General features: G+C 51.0%; 1 protein-coding gene across 1 annotated transcript in view; it reads left to right on the forward strand.

Moving 5' to 3' along the window:
* The window catches only part of PLB1 (phospholipase B1), a 97,838-nt gene that overhangs the window by 42,739 nt on the left and 39,181 nt on the right, over positions 1-15,918 (forward strand). Inside the window, exons 20-31 of the mRNA XM_069582883.1 lie at positions 646-711; positions 1,040-1,140; positions 3,174-3,255; positions 6,140-6,244; positions 6,357-6,452; positions 6,681-6,752; positions 7,815-7,853; positions 8,419-8,479; positions 9,299-9,357; positions 10,301-10,374; positions 14,463-14,506; positions 14,960-15,068. Coding sequence (XP_069438984.1) covers positions 646-711; positions 1,040-1,140; positions 3,174-3,255; positions 6,140-6,244; positions 6,357-6,452; positions 6,681-6,752; positions 7,815-7,853; positions 8,419-8,479; positions 9,299-9,357; positions 10,301-10,374; positions 14,463-14,506; positions 14,960-15,068 — 908 coding nt within the window. The remainder of the gene's footprint in view (positions 1-645; positions 712-1,039; positions 1,141-3,173; positions 3,256-6,139; positions 6,245-6,356; positions 6,453-6,680; positions 6,753-7,814; positions 7,854-8,418; positions 8,480-9,298; positions 9,358-10,300; positions 10,375-14,462; positions 14,507-14,959; positions 15,069-15,918) is intronic.

The following is a 15,918-nucleotide window of genomic DNA, read 5'->3' on the forward strand; positions in this document are numbered from 1 at the left end:
GGGCCACTGGCTACGGGGTGGAGCAGATGAGGAGGTGGGGCCATGGGTTGCTCCCTCACTTCCCCTGAAGCTTTGATCATTTGGTAGAGCAAGGCTCTTGGCTAAGTTTCACTCAGAGAAAGGGTTCCACTGCTTTTCTTTAAAAATGTTTGATAAGCACAAGATGAGGGAAAATCACCCTTAAAATGTTTTACCCTTGGGGAGGGGGAGGCAGGAGCCTCTTCCCCTCTCCTTATCTCCTCAAGTAATATGGTTGAGCTGTGGGTTCCCAGGCACGGGCAGCTCCCGCAAAAGTGATCAGCCACTAGGATGTTCAAGCTGCAGGAGATCTTAGAGGGCCCCTGCTTCAGGATCCCAGTTCAGAGGTGTGATGTGCTTTAGCTAAGGCCCTACCTCTAGTTGACGCAAAGTGGGTCGAGAGCTTTCCATAGCAGAAGAAAGGGTGTTTCCCTGAGGGTCACAGCCTTGACAACCTTGAGGACTGTGAGGTTAGGGTGGAGGCTGAGGTCCCAAAAGACAGCCTGTGCTTCAGTGTTGCCCATTCAGACTGAAAGGCAGGGAGGAAGGGACCCAGGAGAGGATGCGGTCCTGGTTACAGAGAGACTGGGTGGTGACTGGGGTTAGAGACGTCGCCTCTCCCCGCAGGTCCGCTACTCTCCGCAGAACTTCGTGGACAACATTGGGCAGGCTCTGGACATCCTCCACGCTGAGGTACGAAGGCTGGCCCACGTGTCCTCTGAGCCGCTCAGCCACGGGCCTCCTCCTTGGGCGTCTGGCTTCCGGCTGAGACCCTCCCACGTGGCCCCCTTCTCCTGGAGACCAGCGCCGGGCACACTGTCACTCCTGGGCCCAGCAGCCTGAGCACACGCGTGTTAACAGCGAGCAGCAGAAAGGAGGAGACAGGGATGACGGATGTGGGTGGGCCCAGGTGACAGGCCACAGACCTGACACCCAGCAGGAGGCACGGGCCCCAGACCTGGGGGAGAGGCTGGCGCAGCCCAGCCGTGATCCTCATGGGGACGATCTGGCCTTTGCTCAGGTGCCTCGGGCCTTTGTGAACCTTGTCAAGGTGCTGGAGATCATCAACCTGAGGAAGCTGTACCAGGAGAAGAATGTCAGCTGCCCGAGGCTGATCCTCCGGTGAGTTGGATGTTCTCCACCTGTTCCCAAAAGGGCCTATGGGTCCCTTGGCAGAGAGTGACTCTGGCTGGTGAGAAGAGCCAACGGCAGGAGTGTGAGGAGTGCTGAGACCCCCTGGTCACACCTGACAAGGCCTCCTGGAGGAGACCCCCAGGGCACTGTGCCCGCCCCCGCCACCCAGTCCAGGCTCCTATACCCTCAGAGGACATGCATTTGCCACCCAATGTACTTCTTTTGCTATGACAGCTCAGGACGCTCTTCAGTCCTCCAGGGAAGAGTAAAACATGAGGGGCAGGCGAGCCTCTGTGGGCCAGGCTCACTAGGGCCACGTCTTTCTCAGTGTCCAGAGCCTCCCCGCTCCCTCCCAGAGGCCCAGCTCCCCGACAGATGAGCCTCTGTTCAGCACAGGTGCTCCGGGCTGCACATTCACAAAGGTAGGGCTGTGGTCACCTTTTAGGAGAGAGGGTGGTCAGGTCAGAATCAGCTTGGTAGAGGACAAAGAACCCTTGCCCCGAGAGGCTGCCTTCCTCCGCAGCCTCCAGAGCTGAAGATGCCCTCCCCCTGCTAATGTTACCTGTGACCCTAGGGAGTAAGACATCCTTCTGCCCCGAGCGTGAGCCGTTCCTGCCTGCAAGGTCTCCTCTGGCCTGTTAGCCCAGATCACGGTGGCTGTGCCCCCCACCCCTTCTTCCCTCCTCAAGCGCTATACAGGCCTCCACTGCAGGTCTGAGCACATCACGTGGTAATGACCCTGAGTGCCTCTCCCGCACTCAGCCCTGAACTCTGTCTAGGTCACTGCCAGTGCAGAGTCAGGGCTCCGTGGCTGTTTGCTGAATGGCTGAATGAATAACTCACAAGGGCCAGATCTGCTCTTGGAAATGAAGGGATATCTTGGCTGTCCCCTGAGGATGCATGCCAAAGCGCCCCCGGGGGGCCTAGACTGCATGGGTCCCCTGGGGAAGGCCCGAGGATGCTGTGAACAGTGGGAGGACGGCTGCCGAGCGACACGTGCCTGTTAGCGCAGCTGGTGTCAGGCGGGCTATTTTTGGCTGCTGACTCATCCCCTGGCTCCCACTTTCTCCAGTCACTGGGCCACATGGGGCGGGGGAGGGGACAAAGAGAGTTCAGCATTCTTATTTCATTTCAGAGCACCTCACCTAAAAGTCTCTGGCTGCCCATCACTACAAGGCTTCTAGACGATTTAAGCTGAAGGTTCGGGGTTGGCATTTGTCTGACCTGGAATGGCCAAGTTGCTGACAGTGGGGTTAGGAAGGCTCAGGGTCACGGCATTCTGCCACTTGTCCGCTGTCTTATCTCAGTGGCTGTGCTTTCCTTGGTGGTGCTGAGTCTACATTGAGCCATCCTCACTATTATTGCCTCCTGCCTACGGACCATAAGCCCAAATTTGTGAGATGGCTAGTCAGCGCAGAAGCGGCTTAAACAGGGGTTGAGAGCTCAGGTTTAGACCAGAGAGACTTGAGTTCAAGTCCTGGCTCCCACACTCAGCATCCACATGAACTTGAGAAACTACTAAACCATGCAGAACCTTAGTTTGCTCATCTGTAAAATGGGGGCAATGAAAAGACAGTTTCTAGAATAGCTAAGAGGATTCGGCAAGTTAATACTCACGAACCTCTCAGCACAGTGAGCTCTCAGTATGTGTTATCATTATTATTGATGTTGTCACGGTTATTTAGAAGGAGGCATGCCTTAACTTTACGACACCGTTCTCAGACATTCATCGGGTAACTTGGCTCCCTAAAAGTCACTCCTGCAGATGCCAGAAGATATAACTGTTTCATTTTCACGAGCAAATCCAGATCTGGGAAATTTTCTTAGGTTTCAGCTGGTGCAGTTGACAAGTTAGCCAGCCAGAGCTGCCTGCCCACCCCCCCTGCCCCCCTCCGGCTCCCTTAGCACAGGCATCTGGTACCTTTGAGTTAAATATATTCTGAGTCTCAAGCCAGTGTTCCTGTGTCATGCTCTCAGACGGTGGATCTGGTGGGTGAGCACCTCTGTGGTTTGGTCTGCAGGAATCTGTGTCCCTGTGTCTTGAAGTATGATGATAATGCGACAGAGCTTGCCTCCCTCATCGAAGTGAATAAGAAATATCAGGTAGGCTGGGAACTGCTGTGTGGTTCATGGTTCTGGTTAGAAAAGGAACAGACACTTAGATTATTTCAACTTCGACTGCATGTGACATTACCACTGACCAGTTTGCAGATATAAAGACCGCCCCCTTCCTCCAAGGCAGAAGATTCAGTTTATTTGAATCAAGTTACAGGGCCAAGTCACTCAACACACATGACCAAATCTCAGTTCCTGGCCTTACACCAAAATAAATATTTCCAATTGTCTGTGGAGAATGGGTATGAGGTTCTGACTCCTGGGGCAGGAACCCTTGCCACCCAAGAGAATCTGGAGGATTCAGTGTGACAACACGTACTCCGTCTGCCCTCCCTGCCCAGGGGGAGCAGGTGTTATTAGGTGTCACTGGGGTGCACCAGAAAGAAAGCTGATGCTCTCCCAGCATCCTGTGGGCTATCCCTTTGAGGCTTTTCTCCATCAAATCTTTCACCAGAGCAATGGACTCTCTTGAGTTTTGTCCCAAAGAATCACCCAGTCACTTGAGAACAATGGTCACCTTCCAGCTCTTCCAGGCTGGGTATGATGCAGAGAGCTTCCAGGGTGGACCAATCCTTCAAGCTCATGGACTCCTTGGAGCAGAACCCCTCCTGCAGCCTCTTTCAGAGCAGCCTTGTCCACGAGTGGTGTCTGGGCTCAGGGCAGTGACCTATGTATCATTCTTCGAGGCCATTGCCGGGCCCCTTGGGTGACTCCTCAGAGCACATCCCTCTGTTCCTTTGTCTCTGCTAAGGAAGTCACGGCCCTCACCAGGCGAGGGAGGGCAGCCAAGGTTATGTCTGTGAAAGCAGGCCTTTTGCAGGTGGGGTTTGGGCGCAGAGCATAAGCGCTTATGTAATTCTGGTTGGTTTATTGTTTATTATTATATCAGATGTATTATTTTCTATAACTTGATTTATTTTTGGCTGTGCAGCGTCTTTGTTGCTGCACAGGATTTCCTCTAGTTGCGGAGGGCGGGGGCTACTCTCTGGTTGAGATGCTCTGGCTTCTCACTGCCGTGGCTTCTTTTGTTATGGAGCTTGGGCTCTAGGCACTCAGGCTTCGGTAGATGCGGCATGTGGGCTGAATTGCGTGGTTCCCAGGCTCTAGAGCACCCACTCAATAATTGTGGCCCGTGGGCTTAGTTGTCCCTCATTAGGTGGGATCTTCCTGGATCAGGGATGAAACCCATGTCTCCAGCATCGGCAGGTGGATTCTTTACTGCTGAGTCACCAGGGAAAGCCCCAGATGTATTATTTAAGCAGATTATCTGGAAGAGCTAAGGTCAGAGGCCAAGCCACCAGAAATTGAAGGGTCATGGAATTCTGGGGCCATGGAGTTTGATGGGGTCACCATAGACACCACCATCACTGCTATTTCTAGAAACTAGATGCACCCTCAGCAAAATGGATTCTGTGCCATCCCTCCATCTTTCAATCTCTAGTTTCCAAACCAAAGCCTGAGGCAGGAGCCCCACACATCAACTGGGGCACCCATGGGCGTGTGTGAGGGGCGTTGGGAGAGACAGCATCTGGGCTTCTCGCCTACAGTGCAAGGCGGGCTCTTCTTCACACGGTGGAGTGGGTTCAGAGAACCAAAGAGAAGGGGAACTGTTCCCTAAAATGGCCTTCACAACCTCTCTAGATTAGCCACCTATTCCCAGGTCTGCTCTCGGTGACCAGTGAGACCCTGCTGTAGCATCCCAGACGAGCTCACAGCTCAGCCCCATGAGGCCGTCACATCCTCTCTCTCAATCCTCTGACTCTCTCCTTCCTGTTCCCCTCAACTTGAAGATGAGCATTGCTGTTAATTATTACCACCATGTGCCAGGCCTTCACACTACTTACACCATTTCTGAAAAGTTGCGGTGGTGAGCTGGGGGGGGAGGGGGGGGGCGGGTCTCCGCTGTGAGCCATTGTGGCTGATTCACAGAGGCCCTAGCAGCATTTAAAAGAATTTAAGAGATGGTCCAGGCCTTGGTGAACATCCTCCACTTACAGGTGAGGAAATAGAGGTCCAGAGAGGGAAAGCAGCTTGCTGAAAGTCACACAGCTAGTTAGTGGTATCATACCTTTTGCCTGCCTCAAGGCTCTGTAACTGAGTCTCCCCCAGGAGGTTAGAGCTGATGTATTCCCAGCCTGGGGGCTCTCTAGCTGACCGTGGAAAACAGAAGGTGTCCTGGTGCCTTCTGAGGTAACTGCACTAATGCTCTGGGTGTGGAAGCCTGACCTCCCCCTCCAGACCGGGTCCTGGCTCCGAATGGTGGAAACCCAGCAAGCACTGAAATGGCAGAGTGTGGCAGAAGTGGGAGCAAGAGCTAGGGTAACTGGTCCTTCTGGAACTGAGTCTAGGTGTAAGCTATGAGAGTAACAGCTCTGCCACCTCCTAGATAGATCTGAGCACTCAAGGGTGCATGGAAAGGAACACTCAGGCGCACACACACTGCTTGCATGAGTGATACAGATGGGCATTAAATGTGGTGGTTAATTCGCCTTTGATTTCCTGAACCAATGTATAACATACATAAATGTAAGGATGATCCCCCAAAGTCTTTAAATCAAAATTGTACTCACTCCATCTCCACCCTGATCTTTAATCAGAATCTTTAAAAGAGGCTCAAACTGATGGACTTAGGGTTTTCGTTTTTCCCAGGCTGGGTCAAATAGATGCAATGGCAGCAGAGGCTGGGGGCAGGGCGTGAGATAAAGGCTGATCTGAAACATAACTAGCTGGCTCCTGATCAGTAGGGATTTTACTGCAGATTGATTTCACTCAAAGGTGAGATTGTGTCGAATTCTCTGGTGGAAAAAGAGTCCACACAAAGACCAGACAGGTGCAGAGAGCCCCCTGACCCCTGACTCCCTCCCTCCTGCAGGAGGGGACTCACCAACTGGTCGAGAGTGGGCGTTACGACACCAGGGAAGATTTCACAGTGGTTGTGCAGCCGTTCTTCGAAAAAGTGGACATGCCCATGACCCCGGTAAAGCCTCATGGATAAGTGGGAGCTACAGGTAGTGCCCAGCTCTTTCTGAACACCGCTGGTGTTATCTGTGTTCCTATGACACGGCCACTCTATTCTGTCCTATGACCAGGAGGGGTTGCCTGACAACTCTTACTTTGCTCCTGACTGTTTCCACTTCAGTAGCAAGGCTCATGCCCACGCAGCCAGTGCCCTGTGGAACAACATGGTAAGATGACCAAGACAGGGGAAATTATGATTCCTCTGATAATAAAAGATTCTGGAAAGTGTTCAGAGGACTTCAGAGACCCATCACTCAGGCTGTGAGATTCCCCACACAGCACTGATGATAAACCCCAATGCCTCTGTCCCTCCCTCCCTTACCCAGCCCTGCCTCCTGACTTTTCCAGTCTTGCCACCTGTTTATCACTCCCCATCTTCCTGCTTCTTGGTTTAGTTGCAACCTGTCGGCCAGAAGACAAGACAGCATAATTTTGAAGACCAGATCAATATCACATGTCCAGACCAGGTAGAGTGAAGAGCGCAGCCTTGCCAGGGGTCTGCCTAAAGCCTCTTTTGCAGCCTTTTGAACCTTTCATTCAGGTTTCTCCATTCCTTTCATCCCAGGTTCACATCCACACCCCCAGCTCTGTTCCCCTACCCAGCCAATCCATACTGCAGTTAACCATCCACAATCCCCCATCTGATTGGACTGTGAGGGGTGACAGCCAGTGGCCAGGATGCCCTAGATCTCACCTCTGTCTCTCCCTGTCCCCATGAGCCCTGGCACAAGTCTGCACCCAGGCCTCTTTCCAGCTGGGAGGAGGAGAGTGGTAGTACCTTCCAGCCCTCATGTTGAAGCTGAGGCTGGGAGGACATTAAGGGCAGGATGGGACCTCTCCATGTGGTCCCCATGGCAGGATGAAAGAGTGAGGGGCTGGGACCTGGAATAACATCTTCTAGGATGGAGGTGAGGGTGAGAGTGGGGAGGTCCATTGGAAGCCAGAGATAAGAAAGCAGACATTCACCAGGAACACAAAGTAGGTCTCCCTGTTCACTCGTAAATTGTCAGAAAGCTGCTCGGACCTTTGCAGGTGCTCCCTCACGCCTATCAGTTCCTTCCTCTGGATTCCCAGAGGGATCCTGGGTCCGGGACAGGAACCTGCTGAGTAGGGGCTTCAGGGGCGGAACCTTAAAGCGCTTGGTTTTCTTGTCTGGGTGTGAGGCACCTAGGCTACTACAGGGCAGGAGTGGTGGGGTGGGAAAGGGGGTAGGAGTTCAGGACCTCGGCTTGTATTAGTAGACAGTGGGACTCTGTTAGAAAGGGGCAAGGTGGAGAAAGAGAGGTGACCTAGCCACCCCGGCCAGCTGGGTAAGAGGCAAAGTGCAGAAGTACTAGTTCCTGGGAGCCCTGCAGGGTTTATTGTGGTTGTTTAAGGGAGTTGCAAAGAAGGCTGGGTGCATCCTGGGAGGGGGCCCAGCGGTCACCCTGGAGGGCAGGGACTTGGGAACCTGGAAGGTATTTCTGCACGTGGGAGCAGAGCAGGAGGCAAGTTGACTTGCTGTGGTGGTTCGCCCCCTCTTCTCACAGGCCTGGCCATTTCTGAGTACCTACAAGAACCTCGTGCAGGTATGTACTTGTTGCTTCCTTTCAGCTCAGCCGCCAGTGCAGTGGGCAGCCCCTAGCAGGCACCAGTCCTGCAACGCAACGGGAATGTGGGTGAGCATTCCTGATGGACAGTCGCGGGGTATTCACACTCTTCTATAAAGTCCATTCACCTGCACCTTCAGACAGTGGGGAGGGCAAAGTACGCACTATTGATACAGTTCAGACAGGGGGTCAGCCAGTCAACTCTCAGCCTCATTAGACATAAGTGAAGAGAACCATTCCCTTATAAATCTGCTGCAGAAGTAGGGGGATGGGGAGGATATGTTTGCAGTAGGCTGGGATCATCTTGTTGATGTTGATTTTGGCATTGGATGGTAGGGGTGGTGTGGGAGGATCAGAACTAGGTTAACAGGTAGATCCTGGCCTGACACCCAGAATCACCTGGGGCACCTTCTTCAGATGTCCTGCTAGGCCCTCCCCAGGGTGGGGCCCAGGAATCTGCATTCGTTAAAGCTCTTGGGTGAGTCCGATGCCCAGACAGCTCCTCTGGCCCCTGGCAACCCTGGGATCTATTCTGCATCCTTAGGATTACGGGAGCCAGCTGCTGTGCAGTGACAGAGCCCCTTCTGCCTCACCACCCACCTCAGGTAAGCCCCCGGTGGCATACCAGGACCCTGGGCCCCTCTACAAGAACTCAGTTAATAGCCAGTGCTTGCTTCCTGTCTGGGTGGCCACCAGGGAGAAGTCCCCCTCTTCTACAACAGAGTCTGACCCAGCAGGACCCAGAGCAGCCAGGGTCCCCCCTGTTCCTCCCGCTAATGGGAACACATGTGAGGGAGCCACAGGAGAGCCGCCCTCAGTGGCCCAGCCTGGGCTGTGACCTCACCAAGGCCCAGAACCGGGGTGTACGGTGCCCACCAGGGAATCACCACAGAGAGCCAGCTCTGTGGGTCACCTGGGCCCCCAGGCTCTGCAGTTACTGCTGCCGCCTGGAAAGTTCTCAGGAGTCTTCAGAAGAGAACTGGGGGCAGAAAAAGACCCAACATGATTATTCCTCAGACTCTTGGAAATCCAGAACTCAGCTCTAAGGAGGCCATGCATCAGACTGTGACCTCCTCTCCATGGGCCAGTGCCCATCTGGTTGTGCACTCCGATCACAGCTAGTATCCCACGTGACTGCTGGCACCAAAGTGCTGGGATCCCATGGCGCCCTAGCATCCTGCCCTCCCCTTCTTCCTCCCACCCTCTCAACACCTCTCCCTTCCCATAGGCCCAAGTTGATTGGTTGTGTCTCTGATGGGGAAGCTGTTTTCCCTGCCCTCTGCCTCCACGGCACCACAGATGCCCAGTCTTGCACGGCCCAAACTCGCACGCGGGTCATGCGCCTGGTCGTCTGAAAGCAAGAAGCACTGGACTCTGACGGTAGCTTCCGCCTCACAGACTCAAGTGTGTGTCTGTCTTTCCAGTGCACACCCTGAGACCTGCAGACATCCAGGTGGTGGCCGCTCTTGGGGATTCTCTGACCGTAAGGACTCTTGGGCCCCGTCCTTGCAGGGTGAGGGTGACTGTGTCTGCTCCAGGTCCCTGTTCTTCTAGCTCCAAGGCCTGTGCTCCTGGCCTCTGTGCTCTCCCACCCCTCCTCTGTTCTGACACCAACAGGCTGAGAGCAGGACGAGGGTTTGATTTTGCAGTCGCGTTCTCAGTCAGGCGTGTAAGTGGGAATTCTTCAGGAGTGAGCTGAACTGTCTCAGGCAGCAGAGGTTATGAACACTTAACATCACGTTTTGTACAACTGCAAAAAAAAATGTCATTTTTGACTCAAAAAATCTTCTAAACCTTCCGTGAGGGCACTTTCCCCTTGGATTATACTTTACAAGCAGCTCCAACCCTCACATCTGTTTCCTCTTTGCATCCTCCCGCAAAGCAGGAAAGACTCTGTAGTTGTGGTAAAAGTTATGCTCCTAAGTTCCAAGAAATAGGGCCATGGTATCATTGCAGAGCACCACTTTCTGGCAGCACTTCTGAAGCCATGAGATTGCCTTACAGAATGTCCCCAAGGGAAAGAGAACTGTGAAATGCATGAGAAATCTGTCCACTGCAGATCTGTAGGCTGTTTCTTCATGCACATCAAGAACTTAGGAGCAGAATGCTGCTAATGGTTCTGAATCTCACGTTCGTAAAGCACTTTAAAGACTTCATAACTGATTTTGCAATTATGATCCAATTTGGTCATAAAAACTATCCTGTGAGATAAGCAGGGCATGGGCTCGGGTCTGTAAGGAGGCAGCTGAGATCTGGGGAAGGCACGCAGCTGGAAAAACAGCCAGCCCAGGAATTCTGACCCCCTGGGGTGATGCTCTGCTCATGCTGCAGGGAACACCTTGGGAAGCCCTGCCCATACGCAGCCTCTCCTTTCTCTGACTTGCTGATTTTCCCGTGGATTTTGATATTTGGATATGTTTTCAAAGGCCGGCAATGGAATTGGCTCCAAACCGAATGACCTTTCTGATGTCACCACTCAGTACCGGGGGCTGTCGTACAGGTAATGTTAACCTGTGACCCCCTCCCACCCCATGCTCACCGCTCCCCCCACCCCCAGAGGTCGAGTGGGGATGTGTCTCCTGTAAAATGTATAAATACCGAAGAGCAAGGACCAGGTCTGGAGGGGGCTTTCAGAAGGAAAACTTACCTTATTTCTGGAAAAATGGAACAATCTGATGAGTGGAGAGGATATTTTTCTTTGATAACTCTTTTCTTTTAATTGTACAGAAGAAGCAAACCGAGGTTCTTATCAGACTTCTGGGTCAACAAAGTCAACATGAAATGCACCAGAAAAGCACCAGATCTCTGAGTCTTCACCTGCCTGTTTGCATGTATATGTGGCCATGTGGTTGTTCCTATGTTTCTTGTTTACTGTCTGTCTGTGTTTATTCATGTTGCTAATTCACGTTGTGTCGCCACACCTCTGCCTTTATGTATATGCATACATCTGTACAGAAAGTTCTGAAATGCAGCACCCACTTCAGGTGGAATCAGCTGAGTCAAAAATCCCAACCAATAGGCATTCCAGGGCCCCTTCCTTGTGCCTGCATAATGTGGTAGTGGGGGAGGTTGGTATGGGAAGCACAGGCTAAGCCTTATGCTCAGTTGACAAGTGCCTGATGCTACAGGAACATAGAAGAGGGGATACTCAACCCTGCCAGGTGGGAGAGGAGGGCTTCCCAGAGAAGGTGGTACCCCGTTAGGCCTTGACGTGTTAGCTGGTAGGCGAGAAGAGTATTCCAGACAGGAAGTATTCCTGACAGCTTAAGGCATGTCAGGAGAGTGGCTGCACGTGAGTATTCTTGTTTCTTTCTCTCCTAATAAAGTTCATGTTTATGAGCCCTTCGAAGTCATTGGTGATGAGCTCAGGACTCTGCCACGAGAGGGCAGAGCACTGATGAAAAGTGGGGTAGCCCAGGGCCGCCCCTCCCTTTCCTGCAGAGAGAATCAAACGAAACGTTTCTTTCAAGGAAGCGAGCGGGAACAGTGTGCAGCTAATGCACGCTGTGGCGGCTCTCCAGCCGGCCCTGAGGACCGTCCTAGAGAGAGAGTTTTTCCTGGGTGAGGGGCATCCTCACTCAGCCAGGAGCCCCCCACAGAGAGGACGCAGATGTGGACAGTGTGGGGACATCGGCTAGCGAGAGCTGAGCTGCAGGCCTCCCAGTGCGTGAGGTCCCATACACCTTCAGCCACCTTCAGGCGGGGTAGGGAGGGGGTCCCTGAGGAACAGAGTCAAGGTTGCCTCTTACCCACTGGGTCCCAAGAGTTATCGAGGCTGCAGGAGAAAGACAAACCAGAGGGAGGAGCAGGAAAGCAGAGGGTATTATAGTCGGAAGAAAACACGAGGTAGGGGCAGCTTTACTTGGTCTGAGCTAAAGGAAGAGGCAGTGATGTCGCATCCTCGTGTGGGAAAACAGATAATAAGACAGACAAGCCGGCCAGCAGTTGACAGGTGAGCTACCCCTGGTATGGTCAGGGGAGCAAGGTGACCTACCTAACTTCACAGTTACTGCGCAGATTCCCAGGATTCAGATACAGACAGACCATCTTCCGCTGAACGTTTCTCTCTGCAGCAGTGAAAAAAATCCAGCCATTGATGTTTCTTCCTATGAGTGAGGTCTAGTAAGGCCTGAAGTTTTAATCTTCTGGTTCCGTTTTCAAGGCATATATTCAATGGCTCCTGTCCCTTTAAACCCTTTATTCTAAGTGTTTCAAAGACCTGCCCCAAAACCCACATGTGTTAAAAGTAGAGGTTCTTGGTCAGAGTCTAAGAGATAGTTTGACTCTTCATAAAATATGTAATGTTTCCCAAACTGTGTTCTATAGAACACTAGCCCCAATCTTTGTGTTTTGGGGGAAATTTTTCCAACTATATCCTTCCTCTGGGAAATTCACATGCATAGAAGCATATTAAAGGCTCTGAGAAGCCCGACAGTGAAGAAATCTATTTAAATTGTGTCTGTTTAATCCAATATTTCCCTTAATCCCTGAACACTTTGTTTGTTCAGAGTACCTGTTAGCATCTCCTGGGAAATGTCCATGTAGTAAACCAAGCTGAGAAAAAGCAATTTTCTGAAGCTGTTAAGGCTTCTGGATAGGAAATTAATGATTCTAGGTAAACTAAGAATGCAATTTGAGCCTCTTTCTCCAAGGAAACAAAGTGGAGGGAGTGGACCTCATGCAGTCAGACTAGGGAGAAGAGTTCTTGGTAGATGGGTAGCTATAAGCAGGCCTTGCAGGAAGAGGTTAGGCTGTGAACATTTCCAAGGCCCCTTGGCCTGTAAGAATCACATGGCAGTGAAAGGCCCAGCTCTGGCTAGCTTACTGGCGTGCCAAACCTGGAGGTCTTCAGAGAATTGCCTTTCCTTCAGTTGAAATGTTGGCTTGATTGCTCATTCAAAGGACCAAAATAAAATTTATTTATCAAAAAAACCATCTCTTTGTCTTATTAATTAGGAGTTCAGTCTCACATTATTGAAACTCCGTTGATAAATGTTATCAAGCATCAGTTTTGCATTTCTCTGCATACTGTGAGTGACTCCAGAACAAAGCCCATTCTTTGAGCTCATGGTGTAATATGAACTCCGTTCATCTGAAGGGTCTTGTCTAAACTAGCTGTTTCATGTGGGTCTGTTTTCTTTCATGTTTCCTATAGTTCTGCTCAAAATGAGGGTTTTCATATTTTTGTTTCTCCTAATTTACTTGTATAATTCTCTCTTTTCTCCTGGAAATGGGCTCTGAGAGATTTCTGTAGCCTATTGTCTTAATCACCTACCACACTTTGTAGAACAAAGATAGTTTTAGATAAAAAATTGCAATAGAACATACTTGATGTGTATGCATTTATATATATTTCTGTGTTTATAATTTTTTAGCTTTTATATGTTTCTGGAAGGAGGGAAGGAGGCAGGGTTAGAAGACAATGATGGGAGGAGGTATAAGTCTTTGTTATCTCATGCCAAGTGAAAAGTGTTATGATGAAATGCTTTTGGTCCAAAGAAGGAAGGCTCAGGAAGCAGCTAAAGTAGTAGCTTCATGCAGAGTTGGGAAAGGATCAGAAGCTTTAAAAGCAGTGCCCAAGCAAAGGCCAGGTTCAGTTCAGACACTGGATGGGAGGTGGGAGAGATACCTGAGTGAGAATAGAAGGGTAGAGTTTACCTGGCTGCTTTTTCTCTCCACCTTTTGAGGATCTTGACCCTTTGACTTAAGCCCTTGACCCCACCCTAGTATAAAATAGTCAGTTTCACTCCAAGCCTTCTCTTGAATGAAGTAACTTTGATTCATGGCCTGTCCTTCGAAAGTCTACACTGGTGGGCTGAATGCTAACACTGTATTCTCTGAAACCTCTTGGCCTGGAATAATATACTGGGATGGAGGAGGGAGTCACAGAAGAAAAATAACAGTAAATATAGTACATCTGAACAGTGGACTTCATTAAAACAAATACTTCTCCCCTTGCCTCCCACATGTGTTCAGTTTAAATGCATGAAAGAAACAAACTTCAAGTGTGTCTTGAAGTTAGATTGAGGGCCATAAAACTAGATTATATGAAATTAGATCAGGTGTTAAAAGGCAGTGAGAGGCCATCCCCTGAACTTTCCAGTGGAATTTACCTGACCACTGGGCAGAGAAGAGCTTATCCATTTTCTAAACGTTTCCAGTTCAAGCTGATTTTTAGTTACCTTTATGGTTTTAAGTTTCCATAGGAAGTTGATTAACCCCTGTTTGCCTCAGCTTCCTACTCTGTAAAATGGAGATAATTCATCTATATCCCAAGCTTGTTTGGAGATATGAGATAACTAATGTAGAGCATGGCTGGGTGCATAGTATAGAATCAGCTAAGTATGTGCCCTCCTGATTTGCAGACGAAAAAAAAAACAGCCCTCAGATTTCACCTTCAAATCCTGAATTTGGAGGAGCCAGCCTCTTGGGGAATTCACATTTTTTCAGAATCCCTCAAACACAAAGAGGTGGCTCTGGGGCATGACAGATGCTGATGGTGTGGGTGTCTTTAAAAGATGGGGGCACTTTTCTATAAAGCCTGTACATTGATTCAGTCTCTCTCACTGACTTGCTCACTTTCTACAGTTCAGGAGGGGACAGCTCCCTGGAGAATGTGACCACCTTACCGAGTAAGTAACCACCAGTGTCTTGAGTCTGTCCACTGGGTCCATCTGATGCCCAGGCTTCCTGAAAGTGCCTCTTGGCTAAGAAAGGGAGAAATGACATCTCCCTTATGGACTGCCATTGAAATGAGAGGAGAGACCTGTGGACAGGCCATTGAAGGGGATGGAAAAAACTAGGTTCAAACCCTGGCCCTTCTATATGCTGGCCAGGTGACCTGGGCCAAGTTACCAAACACCCTGAGCCTCAGATCTCTTCACCCAGCCCAAAGGGTATGAAGATAGATGAGCCAGAGAGTATGGCTGCACTGCAAAGTATAAAGAAAGACAAGAGAAGCTGAGAGGCTCTTGCTGCCTTGGCTCAGCCTGTCATCAAGTCATCTGAGGCCTCAACTCCTTTCTGGGGCATACTCCACCTCCCACCCTAAGCTCTCTGTGTCCGTGCACCCCCTTCTCTTCCAGATATCCTTCGGAAGTTTAATGGGAATCTCACAGGCTATGCGGTGGGCACAGGAGATGCCAATGAGACAAATGCATTCCTCAATCAAGCTGTCCCTGGAGCTAAGGCTGAGTATGCATTTTGGGGGGGAGGGAGCTGTTGGGTAGGGAGTGGGAGGCACATCATTCCCTTCAAGGCTGTAATTCTGACCTCTGTGTACATAGGGGGCCTTTATTTACAGCAGTGATTTGAGAGTCTCTTGGCCATTCTCTTCACTGGCTGCCTCTGGGACTGCGGGGAGGCTGGATGGCTGGCTCTTGGACAGAGACCATGATCCTAGAGCGTGAACTTGGTCTTGCTTTCCTGTGCAGCATGTTCTAATCTTCCAGCTACCTGACCCACCATATCCAATTTTTAAAACTTACCGTGGCATAATGGTATTCTCTCAATGCCTCATGAGTGGCAGTTCCCCCCATAGACCAGGGAGTATCAACCAAATGGATGGGCAATACAGAGTCTCCATGTTAGAGGCTGCTTAGAGGGGCTGCTTAGAGGAGTGGCGAGTCACGTCCTGTCCTATGCCCATAGCGGGGCTGCAGGAAATGCAGAAGCTAGAGGCTGCTGGTGCCAACCACTCAGCCCCCCAGGCTGACCTCCAAGGAGACCCCTCCTCCCACACCCCACTCCTAGAGGCTTCAGCCACCTGGGTCTCCTCACTCCTGGCCCAGCCTGGGAAGACCCTTCTTGGTAATAGAAACAGCCAAGATGATGGTACACATGGACCCACCACCAGGTGCCAGGAGACCTCTGATCTGTGGCTCCATCTCACACTAAAGCTAAGTCGCTTTAGTTGTGTCTGACTCTACGCAACCCCATAGACGGAAGCCCACCAGGCTCCCCCGTCCCTGGGATTCTGCAGGCAAGAACGCTGGAGTGGGTTGCCATTTCCTTCTCCAGTGCATGAGAGTGTAAAATGAAAGTG

The sequence above is a fragment of the Ovis canadensis genome, chromosome 3 (genome assembly GCF_042477335.2).
Source record: "Ovis canadensis isolate MfBH-ARS-UI-01 breed Bighorn chromosome 3, ARS-UI_OviCan_v2, whole genome shotgun sequence".
NCBI lineage: Eukaryota > Metazoa > Chordata > Mammalia > Artiodactyla > Bovidae > Ovis > Ovis canadensis.